Genomic DNA, 23,591 nt, shown 5'->3' with positions numbered 1-23,591 from the left:
TCTGCTTCTTTGAATTCCACAGGCAGGAAACAGGCCAAAGGAGCTACATCTGTTGCTTTCCAAGAAAAGAAAAGAACCATACCTGGAGTAGATCAGAGATCAGCAGAACTGTTGGAAGGAACAGAGGAAGCAGAGCTGCCTTGGCCTTAAAGGGTGGGACCATGGCCTCTGGGGTTTTGAAGGGTAGGACCATGGTTTCCTGGATCTCATAGGGTGGGGCCACAGCCTCATAGGTTTCAGAGTTGGATCTTTGCCAGCTTGGTTGTGGAGTGTAGGGCTGCTATTAACAGGGACTGCTGGGGCGAGGGGGTGGGGTCACCACTCAGATGGACTAGGAGAATGGGGCCATCCAAAGCCCAGTGAGCAGAGTTGCTGTCCCAGTGGACCTGGAAGGCAGAGGGCCTGGAGGCCCAGGGCCAAGGGGCTTCCACCCAGAATCCAGAGAGCATGGCCAACACCCAGAGCCTGGAGGGCAGGGCCATAGCCTAGATGGTCTCAGAGAACAGAGGATTACTTTAGATAATGTAAATTGTTTGCTGGTTTTTGGACTTGATTGGTGCCCATTATCCCTTCTTTCTCTCCAATTTCTCCCATTTTTAATGGGAATGTCTACCTTGTGCTCGTTACATCATTGTACTTTAGAAACACATAACTTGTAGTCTAGATTTCAAGGTTCACAGATGAAGAGGAATTTTGTCCCAGGAGGGAATACACCTAAAGCCTCACCTATATTTGATTTGGTGATTCAGAAGATGAGATTTTGGGATGATGTGATGGGTTGAATGTGTTTTGCATGTGGCAAGGACTTGGTGGCACAGTGGTTAAGAGCTCAGCTGCTAACCAAAAAGTCAACAGTTCGTATCCACCAGCTGCTCCTTGGAAACTCCATGGGGCATCTACTCTGTCCTATAGGGTCATTATGAGTTGGAATCCACTCGATGGCAACAAGTTCTTTTTTTTTTTTTGGAAAGGGTGGAACATTATGGATTGAATTGTGTCCCCCCAAAATATGGGTTGTAAATCCTAACATCTGCCTGTGGTTATAATCCCATTTGTGAATAGGTTGTGTTTGTTATGTTAATGAGGCAGGATTAGGTTATGTCAGTGAAGATTAGATTGTTTATTATGTTAATGAGGCAGGATTAGGGTGTATCTTGAGTTAACCTCTTTTGAGATATAAAAGAGATTATACAAGCAAGCAAGAGAATCAGAGATGGGGCAAGAGAGATGCCAAGCCACATGAAGATCACCCAAGAGCAGAAGCTATAAGAGACAAGGACCTTCCTTCAGAGCTGGCAGAGAAAGAAAGCCTCCCGTAGAGCTGCCACACTAAATTCAGACTAGTAGCCTCCTAAACTGTGAGAAAATAAATTTCTGTTTGTTAAAGCCACCCACTTGTGGTATATCTGTTAGAGCAGCACTAAAAGGTTGGCAGTTGGAATCCGTTCAGTGGCTTTTCAGGAGAAAGACCTGGCAATCTGCTCCCATAAAGATTACAGCCTAGAAAACTCTATGGAGCAGTTATACTCTGTCACATGAGGTTGTTATGAGTTGAAATCGACTCAACAGCACCTAACAACAACAATCTTTACAGGAGCAGTTAGCCAGGACTTTCCTCCACAGAGCTACTGGATATGTTCTGTTAACCTTTAGATTAGCAGCCGATCACAAACCACTTGACCAGACTGCTGTTGTTAGTTGCCTTCGAGTCGATTCCAACTCATGGTGACTCCATGGATAGTTGCTATCACATCATGATTCAAAGGACATTTATTTGTGTAGCTTTTGGAAAAAAGGGAATGACTCAAAAATTCAAGGAAGAATGGCATCAAAGGAGTCAGCGGTTACTACCCACTCATGAGATTCAGCAAAGTTCCCTAAGACAGGTTGGCAAAATGGCACTCCACTCTCACAAAACTGCCACTCCAGGTAATAACACCTTTTAGCTTCCAAGTTCGTCTTACAGGCCCCTCATCAACCCTGGCATCATTCCCAGTAGGGGGTGAAGAGCAGTGATCATTGGTCCCATTTGAGAAATTATTTATAGCAGGAAGTGGTTGCCTTAAGATGTGTCAGGGCAGAAGCAGGAAGAGAATTATGGTTTCCCGGTTCGTAGTTCAGTTACTCCATTGTCCTTTGAATGCAAACACTCCAGGAAGAAAGCAAATTCTAGTCCGTGTGGTTGTGGAACAGGATTGAGGAGTCAGGGATCCTGGCTCACTGGTTAGTACTCTGTTTCCCTTCATCCCTCTGGCACATACTGCCAGGATTCCATTCCCCAACCATCTCTACCACTCAAATCAGCTCTCACCATCTCAGAATGAGGAGAAGGGGATAGTAGGGCACTGAGGAAAGAAATGTCAGATCGGATTAAAGGGGAGCGATGGCATTCCGCCTCATCCCTGCCCACCATTTCCCCAGTACATGGCTAAGAGTCTTCAACTCCACTGGATTTCTGAGGCCACAACAGGTAGACAAGAGGCTCGGGGACTGGAGAAATGGGCAGGTTATTCATTCAGGGATAGGGTGAAGAGAGAGAATGCTCCAATTCTAGATCCGGCGGACCTGAGCCAGATGTGTCAGGTGTGAGGTCATATCTCAATCTCTGTGCCCCAGTCTTCGGGAAGTGAACGACATCAGGGAGAAGATGGGCTGACCAAATACAGGACAAGAAAGGGTTCTGGAAGGGCAGAGGACAGTAGCACCTCTCTCAGGTCTGCGTTCTATCGTTCTGATGTTGGAAGTCAAGGGGTCGTGGAACAGAATGCTGCTGTTGGCTGTGACTGAGGCAGGAGAGCATCTCAATGGATCCAAGTAGCTCCTGCAGGGCCCAGGTTGCTGCCTTCTCCCAGCCAGCAAACAATGACAACCTTCCACCCCACCCAACCCCTCCTCCTTCACGGCCTTGCTCCCTCTGCCACAGGCCAAGCCTGCTCCTACTACACTGACAATTCCATTACCACAGATTGGGGAGGAGGAGGTGCCCAGGGCCAGGACATAGTCAGTGTTGGCTGTATTCCACTGTTCCCAGAGGAATGGCCACAATTGGGTATGGGCAGGCAGGGTTGGGGAGAGAAGGGGAACAAAAAGCAATCAAGGACTAGTCTTTTTCAAGAGTTTAACTGCTCTCCCTACTACTGCTGTCTCCAGTATCTCTCCTCTCTCTCTCTCTCTTCCTTTGGAAACACCAAAGAGCAAGTAGGTAGGAATGGTGATGACCAGGTTGGGGAGGAAGCTTTTCCTGCTTTAAAGGGGGGGGGGGGTGCTCCCAAGAGAAGTCCTGTCCCTGTCTCGGCAGCTGCACATGGTCCCTCCCAAGCCCTCCTCCCATTCTCATTCTTACTTTGCCTTCAGGTACCACCTCTGTTTCTGCCCATCCACAGGTCTCACTGGAGATATTGAGAACTATCCAACATTTTCTTCTTCACCTTGTGTTCTATCCAGCTATTGGCAGGAGTATAGGACCTTATTTTGGAGGCATTTCCCATGGTGGAGCCGGGCGCAGGATCTCAGAGTAGGGGAGAAGCTCATAGCTATGGCTGATATTTTAAAAAACAAAAACCAAAACAAAAAATGACCCTAAGAGGATAAATCTAAACCCCAGCCACAGTTGAAAATTCAGTGTCTCATCTCTGTACATTATTTACTTTTAAAACCCTTCTCACAACAGCCAAGTGGGAATGTGAACTGAAATAGCAGCAGGGCGTGTGGTTGCTTTCTTCCCTGTTTTGCTGAAGTTCCCGCCACATACATGGGCAGCTATGTGGATTTTGCTACACTTTTCCCAGCCCTTAGACCCACAGATCCTGACAGACAGTGGAGAAAACCTTCCTCCACATTGTAAAGAATGGAGAAGGGTCCTCATGATCAGGGGACACAGGCCTACCCAAGACCAGTCCCGTCCCTAACAGTTACTGTACAAAGACCCTACCATCACCCTGCCAAAGGAATCCAAAGCCTTTCAACCTGTTGTGCTGGGAGGGGCACTCCTGGGACCAGAGCATACCCATGGGATATGTAAACATGCACACACACAAAAATTTCACTCAATGGTCTTAGACAACCTGGGAAGCAAGACCTCTTAACCTGGGTTTCATACATGGATTCAGAGGACCTGCGAAATATAGAGCATGTGGGCATTTATGTGGGAAGCTGGCCGAGAGTTTTTTTTTCAGATTATCAAAAGTCTTCCTGACCCCAAAGCAGGTGAGGCACAACTATTGCAGCAATTACTTAAAGCCGTACACCACTCTCTCAAGTCTTGAAGAATTTCAGAGCAGAAAATGACGGTGGAAGCCATGGAGTTCATGCCCCTCACTTTACAGAAAAGGCAACTGGAGCCAGGAGGTAATTCCCATAGCCTCCTGGCGGAGGGGAGTCCCTGGGTGGTGTAAACAGTTAACACACTAGGCTGCTAGCCAAAAGGTTGGGGGTTCAAGTCCACCAGAGGCACCTCGGGAGAAAGGCTTGGTGATCTACTTCCAAAAATTCATCAGTGAAAACCTTATGGATCACAACAGAACATTGTCCAACTCGCTTACTTTGGACATGTCATCAAAGGGATCAGTTGCTGGAGGAGGACATCATGTTTGGTGAAGTACAGGGCCAGCGAGGGCAAGAGAGACCCTCAGTGAGATGGATTAGCACAATAGCTGCAACTCAAGAAGCTGCTATATTTTGTTAAGGGAGCATTACGGCATTTGAATTTACCTGCCTACCATCTCCCACTCCCCAGCTCAGCGACAGCCATGAGGACAAAGGCTCACATTTCTGGTGTGTCTTGCTGGTGCCAATGGGGGCAATACAGACCTTGTTCTCAAAGAATTGTGGTTGTGTGTTTTGATCTGAGGGATAAGCTCAGGGGCTTGCCTTTGTTTTACCTGCCTAGGAACCTTCTCAGGGCTGGAGTGGCCTTCTGGGCAAATTTGTCTAAAGCATTTAAAGGCAAATATACTAGGCACAGCTGCCTGGGGCAAGCAGCAGATAGACCAAAATGTGTGGAAAGGAAAAGGCTGGAAAAGGAGATACATGAGGAATTAGGGCTTTGAAAAGCTCGTGCGTTATAATGGGAACTCTAGAAGTCCACGTGCATGTCCAGGGCTGAACACATGCCCAGAAAAGACTTGAGAATAACCAAAGCTTTCACCTCTGTCCAACCTTTTGACTCTGCATAAGCAGGAAGTGAAGGCTAAAGCAGAGTTGTAAATGGCCTGGCTAAGCCTTGAAGGAGTGCTGTAGTATTAAGCCAATCCACAAAGACCAGCAGGATTTTTTTTTTAATCCAGACATTTAAGGAAATCTTTATCAAATCACGAGCTGACAATGAAGCTAACAAAACAGAAACTCCAATGACCACACATGACACAGGATACACACTTTACAAAACAGTTCAGAAGAGTCACTAAACTCCAGCTAAAAACTGTGACATCATCAAAGACTCTTCCCTCTCCTTGCCCTCTATGTAATCAACCACCAGATCCTGCGGACTCTGTTTCCTTATTTTCTCTTGAATCTTGTCATGGATTGAATTATGTCCCCCCCCCCCCAAAATGTGTGTATCAATTTGGCTGGGCCATGATTCCTGGTATTGTGTGATTTTCCTATATGTTGTAAATCCTGCCTCTATGATGTTAATGAGGGAGGATGGGTGGCAGTTTTGTTGGTAAGGCAGGACTCAATCTACAAGATTGGATTGTGTCCTGAGGCGATCTCTTGAGCTATAAAAGAGAGAAGTGAGCAGAGAGACAGGGGGACCTCATACCACCAAGAAAGCAGTGCCAGGAGCAGAGCGTGTCCTCTGGACCCGGGGTCCCTGCGCAGAGAAGCTAGTCCGGGGAAACATTGATGAGAAGGCTGACAGAGTGAGAAAGCCATTCCCTGGAGCTGATGCCCTGAATTTGGACTTTAAGCCTACTTTACTGTGAAGAAATAAATTTCTCTTTGTTAAAGCCATCCACTTGTGGTATTTCTGTTGTAGCAGCACTAGATGATTAAGACAAATCTGTTTTTCGTTTTCATCAGCTTTGCCACTTTTAGTTTAGGCCTTCATTCTATTTTCTGTCTGGATTATAGCAATCGATCTTGTATTAATCATGATTCTGGGTTTCCCATGTAAGAAACCCAGCTCCAACTGCCTTAAGCAAGAAAAGAAAAAAAGGAGAGGGGGAGAATATGAAGAATTTATTGGCTTATATAACTGAGAAGTCTGAAGAGTGGAATTTATTTCAGGCTTGTCTGGATGGAAAGGTTCATATGATATTATCAGGACTCTTTCCCAACACTTTGTCTCCAATGGGCAGGTCCTCACAGTAGGAAGATGGCCACTGGAAATCCCAAGCCTACACAAGCCCTATAGCTATTAATTCCATAAAAGAGCCCAAACATCTTTCTTGAAAGCTTCAGCAGTTCTCAGATCCTTCTACCATTAAATCCAGAATGAAAAAATTGGACCTTTTTTGCTTTCAAAACTATTCGTGGAGGTCATTTTTTTTTTTTAAGATTTAATTTTATGAGACTTTTTACTTGTTGCTACCTAATTAAAGTTGGATGATTAATAGGTGACAGTACTATTGAAGCACTTTAGAGACCAGATTATATTGACTCAGCCCCTAGCTATGACATGGGCAGCATGTTGTTTTTTTTTTAATTTTACTTTAAGTGAAGGTTTACAGAACACACTAGCTTCTCATTAAACAATTAGTACACATTGTTTTGTGACATTGGTTACTAACCCCACGACATGTCAACACTCTCCCCTTCTCGACCTTGGGTTCCCTATTACCAGCTTTCCTGTCGCCTCCTGCCTTCTAGTCCTTGTCCCTGGACTGTTGTGCCCCATTAGTCTCATTTCGTTTTATGGGCCTGTCTAATCTTTGGCTGAAGGGTGAACCTTGGGAGTGACTTCATTACTGAGTTAAAAGGGTGTCTGGGGCCATACTCTGAGGGTTTCTCCAGTCTCTGTCAGGCCAGTAAGTCTGGTCTTTTTTTGTGAGTTAGAATCTTGTTCTACATTTTCCTCCAGCTCTGTCCGGGACCCTCTACTGTGATCCCTGTCAACATGGGTATTTTTTTAGGAAAGGCTTTGTGGTCACTGCTTTTTCCACCATTAAGTGCTAAGACACAATGTGCCCAAATGGAAGTGGTGCTAGAATTAGAGTCAAAAGGCCAGAACACTAGATGTCCCATTTTTCCTGCTGATCTGCAAGACCTTGAGCAAGTCACTTTACTTCTATGAGTCTTGGTGTCTTGCCTGCTGATTTGCAAGAGCTTGAGCAAGTCATTTTACTTCTGTGAGTCTGTATCTTCTATGGTGTCTGTATCTCTGAAGTGAGATAATCATGCTAGTATTGCTCACTTCACAGAACTCTTTCTAGTATCAAAGGAGATTAATTAATCAGTCTACAAATATGAGTTTTTTTTAAATCATTCCTATGATTATGTAAAGGAGCTTTCATTCTCTCCTAGTTCCCAGATTTGCAGAGGTTAACAGTGTAGACTGCATACTTTGCTGTCTCCTATGAGGAGGGAATCAAACCACCACTGAATTTAGTGTGTTCTTCTCTTTGGCAAATCATATATTATATGATTTAACAACCCAAGGGACAAGTTTAACAGGTGCCTGCATAGCAAGTGGGGATAACTTATGGTTTTTCTCCTTGTTGGTAACAGGGAAGGAAAAGGATGAGAGCGGAACATGGAAACTGGCAGCAATGCTGTTCCATTTTTATTTTTTTCTCGAAGATTAATCTTATGGAGAAAGCCTCTTCCTATTGGAAAGCCAAAATTTTGATGGACATCCAGTTGTCAGAAAAGTCCTACTCTCTCCATCAATAAAATAATTATTGAGTACTGTCTTAAGTTATCTAGTGCTGCTATAACAGAAATACCACAAGTGGATAGCTTTAACAAATAGAAATTTATTCTTAGTCTAGGAGGCTAAAAGTCCTAATTCAGGGTGCCAGCTCCAGAGGAAGGCTTTTTCTGTCGGCTCTGGGGGAAGGTCCTTGTCATCAGTCTTCCCCTCGTCAAGGAGCTTCTCAGCACAGGGACTTCAGATCCAAAGGACGTGCTCCCCTCCTAGTTCTTCATTCTTCTTGTTGTTGAGTGTTAACTTGCCTAGGCCATAATTCTCAGTGGTTTGGCAGTTATGATGTAGTTTTTCAGTCATATGGTGATGTGATCACTTCCATGATGAGATTTGATATAATGTGATCACTTCCATGATGGGATCTGCTGTGAGTAACCAATCAGTTGAAAGGGAGTTTCCTTAGGGGTATGGCATACATCAAATATTAGTGTACTTTCTGGCAAGGCTCACAGGCTTTTGCTCACTCTGATCCTGCAGCTGGCTCCTGTTCATCTGAACTCCAGTTCTTGGGACTTGAGCTAGCAGCTTACCTGCCATCTTGCCTGCCGATCTTGGGATTCATCAGTCTTCGCAGCCTGTGAGCAAGAGCCCTGCTGTCTGACTTGCCAATCTTGGGTTCGCTAGCCCCTGCAGCTACGTGAATCAGGAGAAGCCTCCAGCATGACCCACGTTCCAGCCTCTATAGCCGTGTGAGCCATTTCCTTGATATAAATCTCTATATATTTATACACTTTACTGGTTTTGTTTCTCTAGAGAACCCAGACTAAGACCAGTACCTACCGTGTGTGTCAAGCACTAGAAATAAAATATGAGCAAAGCATACAAGGTCATTTGCCTTATGAAATTTATTGTCCAACAAAGAAGGAAAAACAGTAAACAATTAAAAATTTAACCAATTGTAAAATTCCAGAGGTGCAAACTTTTCATCTGGGGAAGACTGCAGTTCATCGTCTCAGGATTTACTTAGATCATGGTACACTGCTGGGTAGGGATGGACAGAGCCACCCCTCATCTAGTCACAGCTATAGGTGGAAGGAAAAGCAAAACAAAGGAGGTAAGCTAGTGTCTCTTCTACAGAAGGGCTAGACTAATACTAAGAGGAACAAATTCAGCATGGGTGACTGGCATTTCTGTTCCTCATGTCATTTTTCAAGTTGCAGTTACATTTATGCATTTTAGGTGTGCAAGAAAAGTTGACAACAGACTATAAAAGATGTTTTAGGAAAGAACTGCTGGGACTGATCTGAAAGAGGAAACTGAAGTCTAGGAAATAGGAAGTGCTAAGTAGTTGAGAAGGAGCCCTGGTGGTGCAGTGGTTAAGCGCTCTGCTGCTAAGCATAAGGTCAGCAGTTCAAACCCACCAGCCGCTCCACGGAAGAAAGATGTTGCAGTCTGTTTCCATAAAGATTACAGCCTTGGAACCCCCATGGGGCAGTTCTACTCTGTTCTATAGGGTTGCTGTGAGTCGGAATCGACTGGACAGCACACAAGAAGTATTTGAGAGCAGGCCAGCTGCCCTGAAGCTGCGGCCTGGCTCCTGTGCTGTGGCCTGGCCCTGCTTCTCAGTATGAGGCCGAAGGTGCGCCCAGGGAAGAGTGGGAGGCTACTACAGAGGCTGTGGTCTGTACACACGCACACGCACATATGCACACAGACACACGTGTGTGCAATCATCCTTCCCTTTTTGGCACATCTCATCAGGAAGGGAGAAGGCTGTGAAACTTCCTGTTTCAAGTCTGTTTCTTCACAACTTCTAAACCTGCCCATCCTTTAGGAATACAGAAAAGAGAAACACTCACTTTTGCAAATGCTGCAATTCGGGAGGTAAATCACATCCAATGTAAGCACCATTTGTAATACAATATTCCAGTAAAGCACTGAAACAGGGCTCCTGTTTAAACAGAAAAAGGAAAAGAAGAGAAAAAAGAAGAGGAGTCACAAATCACACAAAAGCACTTGTGTTAAAAGTAAGAGAAAGGGGTCTGCATGTGCCCAGGTAGGTACTCTGCCCAGGTACCCTGGCCGGCTAATGAGGGAGGCAATGCAAACACAAGGACCCTGAGGCAGGAGGCCTCAGGCCTATGCTAATATGGGAACACTCCTATGCCCTGGAGGCTGGTGCACAGACTGTCTGCTCAGCAGGGACTCTCTCTTCATGGTCCTTCCTGGGCACAGGTCTCCAGCCCAGAGTGACTTAAATCACAGGGGTCAGGCAAAGCTGGCTGGACTCAGCCTCCACAGCATTTTCGGGTGACATGATACATTTTCCCTCTAAACCCTTCCCTTCTTGGTTAAACAAAAGGCCCACACTCACTTTGACCAGAATGTGAGGGTTTCCCAGCACAATCAGTAAAGCTTTGGTTCTGGTGATTGCAACATTAAATCTTTTTGAGTTGGCCAAGAACCCCAAAAAAACCTTATTGTCTTGAAAATTGATTTCACTCGATCGTACCTAAAAAAATAAAGAAATAATATGTATTTTTGTTGTCATGGAAAGAAATTCACAACATATGAAATAGTTTAGAAATGTCACAAATCACTGTCATTTTTGGAAAAACAACAGCAGAAACAAAACTATATCATCTACTTATATATACACCTGGAACAAAACGTTTAGAGGGAAACACTCCAAAATGCTAACAGTGGTTAACTGTTGGTGGCAAGATTTTGGATGAATTTTATTTTCTTCTCAGAATTTTTTAACTTATCTGCAATTAACATGTACTATGAGTTAAAGCAGCAGTCAAGAAATCAATTGACGTATTGCACTGGGCAAATCTGGTGCAAAAAAACCTCTGTAAAGTGTTAACAAGCAAAGATGTCACTTTAAGGACTAAGGTGTGCCTGACTCAAGCCATGGTATTTTCAATTGCCTCATATGTATGCAAAAGCTGGACAATGAATAGGGAAGACCGAAGAAGAATTGACGCCTTTGAATTATGACTGCCAGAAGAACGAACAAATCTGTCTTGGAAGAAGTACAGCCACAGTGCTCCTTAGAAGCAAGGATGGCGAGATTTCATCTCAAGTGTACTTTGGACATGTTATCAGCAGCAATCAGTCCTTGGAGAAGGACACCATGCTTGGTAAAGTAGAGGGTCAGCGAAAAAGAGGAAGACCCTCAACCAGACAGACTGACACAGTGGCTGCAACAACGGGCTCAAGCATAACAACTATTGTGGGCATGGCACAGGACCAGGAAGCGTTTCGTTCTGTTGTACATCGGGTCACTATGAGTCGGAACCAACCTGACGGCACCTAACAACAATAAGGCGAGGTGAATACAGATAATTTAAAAGCCTCTGTGCTGCTATTTCACTTTCTTCCCCTTTAATTTCCACCTCTTTCCTAACGCTGTAGTTGCCTTTTCTTGCAACATCTTGTCCCTGTCTCTAGTGCGTTTATCACCTTCCCCTGGATACCTTCCCTTTACTGTGTTCTGCACTTTGAATTAGAAAAAATCTTTTACAGTTACTGCTCGAGGAGTCTTCATCCCATAACTGAGAAAAGCCCAAAGGCTGTAATGGGTTACTGTTTAGTCTCTGTTTTGTGTATCTGAATGTAATGAAAACAGAAGCAAGAAAATTCCACTGTGTATCCCCACTAAAAACAGGGTTGCATACGGTTGAAATGATGATAGCCATATATTCTTGTCCTTGAAATTCCTCTACCGATCCAACCTTTATATCCATCAGATCTATGCTTCGCAAAACAATTCTGATTTTCTCCACCTTTAAAACAGACAAAACCAAGAGATTACAGATCTCATGTTATAGCCATTTATTTTTAAATAAAATAGTAAACTCAATATTAAGAAATGTACAATATCATTTTTCAAGTCTATACCATACTTCATCAACTCTAAAATGCTAAAATCCTGATTTTAGATATGTTACATTGGAGAAGAAAGGGTCAATGCATATGAGGATAGTAATCTTTCATGGGGAAAAATCCTCCATCTCCCCCAGGTCCATAGCAATGATAGAGTAATTGCATTTTGTAAAAAATAAAAAGATATATCCCCACCTAAAATTGAGATAACTCTCTTCCTTGACCAATAACGGATCCCAACAACAGAGGAAAATGGGAGCTGAAGCCACAGCCTGTCAAGCTTCAGAAGCAAAAATAAATTGCTGTGACCAGAAATACATATGCAAAGGGCTTTGGGTGGTGACAGGAGCAAGGTTCACCCACAGGAAGTGGGGAGGGGTGCTGAGAGGCAGAAGCAGTGGCTGTGCTTCTGTTGGTTCTGTTGCTGAGGCTGGTCATGGAGGCACTTGTTTTCCTATGACACGGTTACCAACACTAAACATAAATCTACTGTTTAAGGCTAAGTTTTTGTGAAGTAAAAGCATAAAATTATGACCTGCAACAACATCATGACAGTGCTTTCTTCTAGGGAGGAAAGGAGGTAAATAGAGCTGAGGAAAGGCATGAAGGAACCTACAATTTATCTAAAATATTCTGATTATATTAAACCTGAAATCCAAACCAATTAAAAAAACTTACCAGTCACCTACTATGTAAAAGGCACTATTATCTCATTACTAACACTTCTTGATCTTCCTTAGGTCTCCAAGTTCATTCTAATTCAGTAACTTAATCTAACACATATGTTCTAAGCACACATTAGGTGTCAGGCTCTCTGCTATGTGCTGGGAACACAGCGGATAAGGAGACAGATGTGGGTTTCTTACAGTGTAACTGGGGACTGACCGACCATCCATCTGACCATCCATCCGACCATCTGACTGTCCTTCTGTCCATCTGACCGAACAACCAATTGTCCATCCATCCATCCAATGACTGCCTCTTATTTGCCAGACTCTTGTTCTTGGTGCTGGGGACATACCAGTGACCAAGACAAAGACCCTGCTCTCACTGCACTTTGCTTCTGGTTGCAGGAGACAGGCAATAAACAACGAAACATGTAATAAAATGGAATATCAACTGCAGTAAGTACTCTGAGAAACAATGAAGGAAGCTAAGGGTATACAGTGTGACTGGGGAAGGGGGCCTATATTAGGATTGTCAGAGAAGGCATCTTTGGGGTGATAAAGGAGCGGAGACCTGAACGAAGGGAAGGAGCAAGTCATACCAAAGATAGGCAGAGGCAGCCACCCTAAGTTCCACCACGTTTCATGACGCCCTGCCTCTCCACATGCTGCCCCTTATGCCTGAAAACTCATACTCATCTTTCAAAGTTTGGCTCCAGTATCACCCTTTCCATGAAGCCTTCTCTGACTCTCCTAGTCAGAGTGCTCTTGGGGGGTTCTAGATCTTCCTAAAGGCGCTTTCTATCTGGCAGAGTAGATTGTGAATTCCCTGAGGGCAGTATTTGTGCCTCTTGTGTATGCACACTCAGGGACATAGTCCATTACCTGATAGATAGTAGGCATCTTTTTTCTTTTGAATGAATAAACCACTTTTTAAACAATGTTTACTACTTTCCTTCCAGAGTCTACCTGTATTCCTGAATCTGGCCCTTCTAAAATCTGATTCTATAGATTACTCCCTTCTTAATCTCTCATTCATTCTATGAATATTTATTGTATGCTACTCTGTGCTAGGGGCTGGTGATAGGCACAAAATCAGATCTCATAGGCCTTATGGTCAATTAGGAAGTTGCAGAGGATTCATTTGTCTATTCAAATACAGGTACTACAGGAACACAAAGGAAGGCCTGGAGCTGATGAGGGTGGTCTGGGAATGAGTCAGAAGGTTACGATTCCAGAAACATTACTTGTAGGTGACAAATAACACATTTAAGAGTGAAATCTAAAGTATGGCTATTATTTCCACACATAGTTCACACAACTGCAAGTTGGAAGTCACTAAGTGCAGGATGTCTTCCAAGAATGTGAAAACAAAGGAAAAGAGGCAGCCTTCTGATAATAAAATACAAGACCAATGTGTAATGGGTCACAGCAGAGACCTCTAATCTCTGACGATAGTAAGCTCAGGCTCTGGCTTCACCAAATGAGTTAAGCACAGAAGGTATTACTCAAAAGGGGGATCGTCTGGCCATGGAATCCTAAATATAGAAGCATCAGGGAGATGAGCTACGGCTGTGTCCCTGGCTGCCTCTCCCCACAGCACTCCAGAGGAGGGCACTTGCTGCCCATCATGAATGTCAGTCTGCTCCTGCTTGGGGTGATAACGTGGACTCACGGAACTCGATGCCTTTATACACTTCCATCCATAGCTCATTCCCTTCACTTTGTTGGTCCATCTGATAGTCATATTTCTTATGATAAAGTAGTAAAGAACAATTCTGGCCTCTAGGCTTGAGTTTCTTTTGAATCTGTATCAGTAAGCGCCATCAATACAATCATGTTAGAATGCCAGTCAGGCTGAGGTTCTTGCCCTTTAAGGTGAAGCCTATACTTGAGTTTCTCCATAGAAGTGCAAATGGCATTTTCAGCAGGTCATTTCCTCATTGGGAAGGAGTGTCCCAAGCATGACACATTGTGTCCCATGATCTGCTATATGCCAATAGTGCTTCCTAGTTATTGGGACAACCTAAAAGGGCCTCACCCATTTCTAAATGCTCACTGAAGGGGTAAATTCACCCCCCGTTTACAGTCACTGCTCTAGGCGGTGGCACATTCACCAAGGTAACACCATGTTGTAGCTAGTCACTAGGCCAGCCTCCTATAACTTAGATGTGTAGCTACACAGGCTTTACAATCTGAACATTACCCATTACTGTCATATTTTCAATACACTGAAAGAAAAGTCCATGGGGGTTTAAACCAAACATGGAGCATTTGTTTGTTAGACCTCAGAGGCTAAGTATAATTAGGCTAAGTATATTTTTTTTTACTGTTTAAGTTAGTTCCAACTGAAAGGATTTCTTATAATGTTTATGATCTACAAAAAACAAAGCAGTAAGAGAAGCAAGGAAGAGGCATGGGTTGGGCACTTTGAGAAAGACTAAAATGTGGAACATTAATCTAATAAATAATGAGAGGTAAGACCCATAAAAGTGGATAGTCTTGAAATATGTTTAAACTCGGAGAGACTCTTGGAGCCTATACTAAGTACATATGAAGAAGAAAGATGGGAACATTCTTCTACATTGGACATTGAACATAGCAAATAATTTGGTATTCATAAATCTGGCTTAGTGGTGTGGCATATGGTCCTAAAACAGGATGGTCAAGACACAGGGCTCAGGCTTTGGATTCTAGTTCCAACACTAACTAGCTGTGTGATATTCAGCAAATTACTTTTCTTGTTTGAGCCTTTGTAATCTCCTCTTTACAAATAGGAAAACTAAGTACCTAACTCATAGAAAACCATCTTCAGAGTAAAATAAGATAATGTCTTTTATAGGCTTTGCATAGTGCATGGCACATTAACATGTACTCTGTCTTAGCACCTGGGGACCAGAAATGCTAAATGTCCTATAATCATATGAAACAGAGCCACAAGGAAAGGATTTTCTCATCCAAAATACCAATAGTGGCCCTTTAAGAAACACCGGTTTTCCATTTAAAATGAGCTTATTTTTGCCTACACTGCACTCTATGAATGGCCAAAGAAGCAGGGCTGCAATGACATCATAAAATGAGGCTCTTGGTAAAGCAGCTCCATACCTGCTTCCGGTAGGGGGTGATCACACCAATATCACTCGCTGACAGGGCACTTGAGACACACTTGGTAAGAAGAGAGCAATAACGCATGACTTGCACGGCTTCAGCTGTATTGAACCACGAGGAGCTTCTTCCTTCCCGCAATTCATTGCCCTATGTTAAGGAGGGGAGAGACAAGAATGGAGCATAAATTACAAAAACATCATTTGCTCAGAAAGTGTTTATTAAAAGGCCTCTGTACAAGGATAACATTTTGCAAATCTGACCATTTACGAGTTAGGTGAAAGCAATAAATAAAACAGAAAAGAGCCCTATTCTTAGGGATCTCGCACCATAGCAGAAGACTGACATTAATTACATAATTACTAACAACTGTATTAAGTGCCTACAAAGAAGAAAGGCAGGCAGTACAAGAGTGCATAAATTGGAGAACTGATAACACCAAAATGGGAGTGGTGAGGTGGTCATGGAGGGATTCCTTTATGAAAGGGAGGCTGGAGCTGACTCTGAAGGGTAAGTAGGGATTCAATGGCAAAGGGAGCAGGATGTAGGAGAATAGGGTTATTGGTGGAGGGGACAGCATGCACACAGGCCCTAAAGTGGGAAGGATCATGATACATTAAGAAAAGTAAAAGAAGGCTGATGTGGCTAAAAAGCTCTGAGTACAGGCAAGAGTAGAAACGATGGCAGTGATAAGGCAGGCAGGAATCGTTCTGTGTCAGAACATGCAGACAGTAATGAGGATCCTATCAAAGCCAATCAATTCCTCCACACTGGCTCATCCATTCTCTCTCTTCCTCGTAAGAAATTTGCTCTCATTCAGTCATCCCCTTGTCAACAGCAATAGCTTTCACTCTCCTGAATCATTGCTAGCAGAAGAGAAAATGTGTGTATCTTGGAGTAAAAAACAAACAAACAAAAAAAACCAAAACCCTTAATTGTTAATGGAATGGAAAAGTACAGTAGGGCTTCTCAACTGATAATTCAATGAATAGCAACTGGTAAAACTATCAAAATCAAGAAAAAAGCAAAAAAGGGAAGAATAATAAATTAATAAAAGATGAAGGAATAAAATTAAATAAATGTAGAATAAGCTGAATGATCTCATGAATAAATTACTTTAATCCTTAGCCAGTCTACTTCTATTGCTCTTTGCCAGCAAATGTCTGCTACAAATATCTAACAATAGATAATATTTGAATGCCTACCACTTACCAGGCCATCTTCTAAACCCTATATATGTATTAACTCATTTAATCTGAGAAGTAATCAACTGTTTGCCTTAAGTCTCCCCAAAAGTTTACAATCCCTTGGAGGGCAGAGAGATTATTTCTTACTGGTTTTCTAATTCTCAGGGAGTAGCACAGTGTCTGCCAAACATAAGAGGCATTTATTAAATGTTTGACTAATTATCAAATCATACAAAATATATACATAGAACACAAATAAAACAATCATTTAAATAAAACAGTGTGGTAAATCTTGTTTTTGTAGCTAGGCACCTGAACTGACTGACTTCCTAGTGTACTATTTTTACTTAACATAAAAAATCATACAAGAGTTCAAAATGTAAAAACGCACCCTCACACCATGAAAAATGAGAGGAAAACCCTTTCTAGGCAATTTCTCCCAGCCGAGCAAAGAATTCACTATATTAGGATCTGCACAGACTTCGAGTTCTTTATGATAAAAGAGTGTAGATGGCAATGTAAGCAACGCAGCGTGGGATCTGTAGTTCTTCACAAGCTTTGTAACCTATAAGGAGAGAATATGGGCCAATTTAATAGGGTGATCAACACACATGTACAAGCAATAGTTTTTGTCAATAGAAAAAAAAAGTTCTGCTTGGCACATGCTAAGAGCCAGATCAAACTCCACCATCACTGCACAACTCACCCTCGTCTGTGAGTACTTACTTGCATGTTCTCTTCATTTCAAAATGAAATCAGTTGTTTAGGAGGTGCTCTCACCACTAGACCAAGCTCATGAAATGACTTATTTAAGAATGTTCGGTCCCTTTGTAATAAAAATTTGGCTTCCGGAAATAAACAGACATGGATATTAGCAAAAGAGAAGACAGACTCTCTTTGAGCCTCTCGTGGGTCTGGATTTCAAGATGTCTAGACATAGCTGAGGGGAGGCAGAGTTTCTGTTAGGAGGGGAGAATTGGCTTCTGCCGCATGGAGCCAGGAAGCAAGGCAATCTTGAAAAGGATCAAGGCTGAAGGAAGGTGATATGCATATTTTATATGCCAGTGATCTGTCTGGCTACACGTGACTCTCTGGGTTCACTGCCTTGTGACTCCACTGCCTGGAAATGAGGCCTCATTTATGCTATGTCTCAGCTCAGCTGCAGAGAACGAAGGGATTCAGGGCTAATAACGCAGGGTGGTTATGTAAATGATGACAAGTTAGGGCACAGGGTGGCTATGAGATTTTTCCCTCCATCACCAACCTCAGGAGAATCTGGTTGTGACTGTATTGAGGGAGTTAATAATGATAGTATCACCAGTGTGTTGAACAAGAGCAATATAAATCATAGGTTCAGAGCAAAGTATTCCTGTACTGTACATATTTAGAGAATGTTACTTGGCTAGTACTAAGGACCAATATTACAGATTCAGGATTCTCAAACACTAGTGTTCTTGGGAGCTTCTTAAAATGCAGATGCCAGAGTCCAAATTCTGATTTGGAGGTCTGCTGAAATCCCAGGAATTTGCATTTTAATAAGCACCTCAGGTGATTCTAATGCAACTGGTAAGAGAACACTGCCTTAGCATCTTTCTTTGACCATTTTCTTTTTAGGCCAAGTTAAAAAAAAAACAAACAGTTGCCATCAAGTCAACTCTGACTCATGGTGACCTCCTGAATGTCAGAGTAGAACTGTGCTCCTTTGGACTTTCAATATAGCTGAGTTTTCAGAAGCAGATTGCCAGGCCTTTCTTCCGAGGTGCCTCTGGGTGGACTCAAATTGCTAACCTTCTGGTTAGCAGCCAAGTGTGTTAATTGTCTGCACCAACCAGGCACTCCTAGGCCAAGTTACAAAAGTTATTTCCAATTTCTCCAACATTAACAGAGTAACAGCCTACATTCTTTTCCTATAATCAACCCCATAGGAAATCTTCCATGATGCGTAACTAGGATATGGCACGTATTGCACTGGCCCAGGGCACAAGCACCACTGAGCAGTTTCTATTAACCCAGTACGGCCAGCACCGTATCTACAGAAAATGGCACCTATGGCAAGCACTGAAATTGTGCCCTGTCCAAATATCTGACACCTCTCTTTTAGATAACTTTACCATAGTCTAAGCACAAAAATACAAATAAAGTTTGCTAATCTTTTAATTAACACATTACTGTGCTTTAGGAAGGACGTTGGGCTGTACCGGGTTAATAGAAAAGGCTAAGGGGTGCCATGTACCCAGGGCTGGTGCAATACCCTAGATCCGCAACAGCAGAATGCCTGAAATTCTCTGATAACTTGAGAAAGGACTCTGATGAGACAAAGTTCAGTGTCTCTGTGACAAAAGAGCAAGTCCAGTATGTGGTTAGGGGAAATGAGTCTGAATGGGCATTCATACATTCCTGATGGAGTTTCTGTTGTCCTGCTCTACAATGAGTTTTCTCAGGTGAGAGTATTTGGGCTTCTTACAGTGGAGAGGTGTGAAAGGAATTGAAGGGTATTTCTACTTGATGGCTGAAAACTCTCTCAAATCTTGCCCTTCTTGGCATTACAGAAAACTTTTGCCATGGAGTGTGATTTTGGATGGACACAGAAATAACTGGATGCAAAGCTTAATTCACTGTTGCAAGGTTGACACAGAACTGTTCACTTATGAGCCAACGAGAATCCTTCTGTGTGGCTATTATTTGCTCTAATACAACTTCACTTACATGTTAAGATAAACTGAACAACAAAAAGGTGAATATGTTAACTTACTATCAAAGGATTGTATGCACCACAACCACCAAATGCATTTTCATCTCTCTGATATACTGGTCGAGACATCAATCTTTCCAACATAGACACATTCAACCCATAAGCCGAAGCAAATCTGGATTTAACGACTGGTCCAAGCTGCATGGGGTCTCCAGCAAGCACAATCTATGCATACGCACAAAAAAAAAAAAAAAAAAAAACCTGGATAATTTTCCCCTCAAAAGCATTTTATGTTCATAGAAATAAGACATTAAATTATCATAGAGAAGGCACAAACACCAACGTAGCTAGCTTACTTTATGTTTACTAGAGAAGCTTGAGTTGTGTTCTGCAAAGGCAAAATGTTATCATAATAGCCTTGCCAGGAACTTTACATGAAATATTTCATAAAATCTTAACAACATACCCAAAAGATAGGCCCTGTCATCTCCAATATACAGATGAAGACATTGAGATTTAGATGGTCATGGCTTGGCCAAGATTATTTAGCTACAACACAGCACAGACAGAATTTGAACCTAGGTCTGTCTGGCTCTAAAGCTGCATTTTTCCCTATAGGTATTTCCCTAACATTTACTGAATGTGCCAGACTCTGTGCTCAGTGTTTCATAAAAAAATTCAATGCAGACTGCAAGTCTCATCCAGAGCCTCAACTTTGAAGATAATCAATACTATTCTGCTTCTCTCATTCCCTTCACGCAAGGGCAGACTGACCAGTAAGGAAGGTACACATGGGCTTACTTGTGTTTACTTCTAATCTGTAGTGCACGATTTCATATGGGTTTCACCACGTCAAAAAATGAAAAACAGGTGAAATTGTGCACTACAGATTAGTAAGTAAACACAAGTAAGCCCGTGCATAGCTTGCTTATTGGCTAATCTGCCCCTGCCGTCATGTTTGCTATTGCCCAAAGTACACATCTCTACATTTATCTAACATGATTTTCCCCCTAATTATTCTTTCTTTCCTTCTGTCTCTTTTTTCAAACTTTTTAATTCAGGGATAACGCTCATACAGGAAAGTACACAAAACATAAATGCACGGCTTAATAAATTGTTACAAGGCAAATAGTCATGTAACTACCACTTAAGTTAATAAATGAAAACATTCCCATCACCCCAGAAACCACCCTAATTCCACATCCCAATCAATAGTCCTTTCCTCCTCAATGATAACCAGAATCTTCTTTTGCTATAGTTTTATTAGGACTGTTTGTGAACTTTATATAAATGGAATAAAACAGTATACATTCTTTTGTGCCTGCCTTCTTTATCTCAATATGATGTTGACTTGGCTCATGCATATTATTATGTACTGTTGCAGTTTGTTTCCAATGCTGTATTGTGTTCTACTATATGAAGATACTACCATTTATTTTTATTTTGCTGTTGACATTAGGTTATTTTCAAGTTTTGGCTATTATAGACAATGCTACTACAAATAGCTGTTGACAACTGTTGTGATTCATAGGGTTTTCATTGGCTAATTTTCAGAAGTAGATCACCAGGCCTTTCTTCCTAGTCTGTCTTAGACTGGAAGCTCTGCTGAAACCTGTCCACCATGGATGACCCTCCTGGTATTTGAAATATCAGTGGCATAGCTTCCAGCATCACAGCAACACACAAGCCACCACAGTACTACAGACTGACAGATGGGTGGTGAAAGTTGTCAATGATTTCATTCTACTTAAATCAACAATCAGTGTCCATGGAAACAGCAGTCAAAAAATCAAACAACATATTGCATTGAGCAAATCTGCTGCAAAAGACCTCTTTAAAGTTTTAAAAAGCAAAATAGCACTTTGATGACTAAGGTGTGCCTGACCCAAGCCATGGTCTTTTCAATTGCCTCATATGCATGCAAATGTTGGATAATGAAAAAGGAAGACAGAAGAATTGATGCATTCAAAAAGTGGTGTTAGCGAAGAATACTGAATATACTATGGACTGCCATAAGAAAGAACAAATCAGTCTTAGAAGAAATACAACCAGAATGCTCCTTAGAAGTGAGAATGGCAAGACTTCAGCTCGTTTACTTTGGACACATCATCAGGAAAAACCAATAGCTAGAAAAGCACATCATGTTTGGGAGAGGGTCAGCGAAAATGAGGGAAAGCCTCAATGAGATGAACTGACACATTGGCCACAACTTTAGACTCAAACATACCAATGATCATGAAGAAGGCATAGGACCGGGCAAGGTTTCATTCTGTTATATATAAGGTCACCACAAGTCAGAGCTGACTTGATGGCAACCAACAACAACATGAAGAATGCAGAACAACTGGTGGCAACACTAAGTGGTACAGCCACTTTGTAATACAGCTTGGCAGTTGCGCTGCAATTAATTACTTTTGTTTGTGGCCTTTCTAGCCATGGCCTTGTAACTCCCACCCAGGTGACTGTGTGATAGGGTAATTGTGGCCTACCAAGGGGACTGGTCAGTTTTGCCTTAAAAGAGAGCCAATTCCAGAGCAGAGGGGGAGAACCCACCACTACCAAAGAAGGAAAGACCAGCAGCAGAGACCCAGGAGATGGCGCAGTGGGCTTCCTGGCCCATGGAGCGAGAAAGCTGAGTGCCTTTGGACAAAGACTGAGGGCCAGGGAGAAGTCTATGCCTGACCTACGCATTTGGGACTTGCCAGCCTTCACAACTGCGTGAGCCATTTCCTTTATATGGTTCGTGAGTTCTGTGAGACGTTGCAGCGAATTAGGGAACCCAAAGACAGAAGGGAGAGTACTGAGGCAAAAGGGAGTAGTTGATGTTAGAGATGATGTAGTGGTATAGCATCTTGGAAAAGTTAGACATTTGGGACATCTTTAACCTCTGCCTCGTTTAGCAGTGTATTCGTTTCCTGTGGCTGCTATTACAAATGACCAAAAACTCGGTGGCTTAAAACAACCAGAAATTTATTCTCTCACAGTTCTGGAGGCCAGAAGTTTAAAATAAGTTTCACTGGGCCAAAATCACTGTAGTAGCAGGGCCCTCTTTATGTGTAATAGGTTCTAGGGGAGAATCCATTCCTTGCCTCTTCCAGTTTCTGGTGGCTATGGCACTCCTTGGCTTCTGGCTGCACAAACTCCTATCTCTGCTTCGGTTGTCACATTGCCTTCTCTTCCCTTTGACATTCTTGCCTCTCTCTTTTAAGTACCCTGTGACTACACTGGGTCTACAAGATAATCCAGGATAATCTTCCCATCTCAAGATTCTTAACTTAATCATACCTGGAAAGCCTCCTTTTGCCATTTAAGTTAACATTCACAAATTCTAGAGATTAGTACATGAACATCTCTGGAGGGAGCATTTTATAGCCTACCACAGGCAGTTTCTCATACTATTAAAATGCACTTGCCATACAATACAGCAATCATAGTCTAAATGTTCATCCAAGTGAAATTAAAACTTACGTTCACACAAAAACCTATGCATGAGTGTTTAAGTGGCTTTATTTGTGATTGCCCCAAACTGAAAACAATTCAAATGCCTTTTGATTGGTGAATGGATAACTCACTATGGTACATCCATTCAATACTATTCAGCAGTAAAAAGAAATGAACTATTGAAACACACAATGCCATAGATGAGTCTCAAAAAATTATGCTGAGTGAAAAAAACAAGTTAAAAAAGAACATATACTATATGATTCCATTTATATAAAATTCTAGAAAAAGAATGCTTTTTATTGCTACTCAGCAATATAAAGAATGAACGAATAATACATATAACATGGATGAATCTCAAAGGCATTATGCTAAGTGAAGGAAATTAGACTCAAAATGCTATATAATGTATGATCCTGTTTATATGACATTCTGAAAAAGGCCAAAATATAGTGACATAGAACATATCAGTGATTGTCAGGGGCTGGGGGTGGCAGAAGGGGTAGAGAACAAAGAGGAAGCAAGAGGGAACTTTAGGGGGTGATGAAATAGTTCTATATCTTGATTATAAAACTATATGTTGTTGTTGTTAGGTGCCATCAAGTCGGTTCCAACTCATAGCAACCCTATGTACAACAGAATGAAACAATGCCCGGTCCTGCGCCATCCTCACAATTACTGCTATGTTTGAGTCCATCGTTGCAGCCACTGTGTTAATCCATCTCATTGAAGGTCTTTCTCTTTTTTGATGACCCTCTACTTTATCAAGCATGACGTCCTTCTCCAGGGACTGGTCCCTCCTG

General features: G+C 42.4%; 1 protein-coding gene across 1 annotated transcript in view; it reads right to left on the bottom strand.

The window, feature by feature from the left end:
* Window positions 1-8,796: 8,796 nt before the first annotated feature.
* LOC101343269 (RNA helicase Mov10l1-like) overlaps window positions 8,797-23,591 on the bottom strand; it is a 64,055-nt gene continuing 49,260 nt past the window's right edge. Inside the window, 7 exon segments of the mRNA XM_012556823.2 lie at window positions 8,797-8,889; window positions 9,667-9,758; window positions 10,182-10,319; window positions 11,491-11,598; window positions 15,469-15,618; window positions 17,047-17,220; window positions 19,408-19,572. Coding sequence (XP_012412277.2) covers window positions 8,880-8,889; window positions 9,667-9,758; window positions 10,182-10,319; window positions 11,491-11,598; window positions 15,469-15,618; window positions 17,047-17,220; window positions 19,408-19,572 — 837 coding nt within the window. The 3' untranslated portion in view covers window positions 8,797-8,879.

This window comes from Trichechus manatus, unplaced genomic scaffold, assembly GCF_000243295.1.
Source record: "Trichechus manatus latirostris isolate Lorelei unplaced genomic scaffold, TriManLat1.0 scaffold00079, whole genome shotgun sequence".
Taxonomy (NCBI): Eukaryota; Metazoa; Chordata; class Mammalia; order Sirenia; family Trichechidae; genus Trichechus; species Trichechus manatus.
The sequence above is the reverse complement of the archived record's forward strand: the minus strand, read 5'-3'. Positions and strand labels throughout refer to the sequence as shown.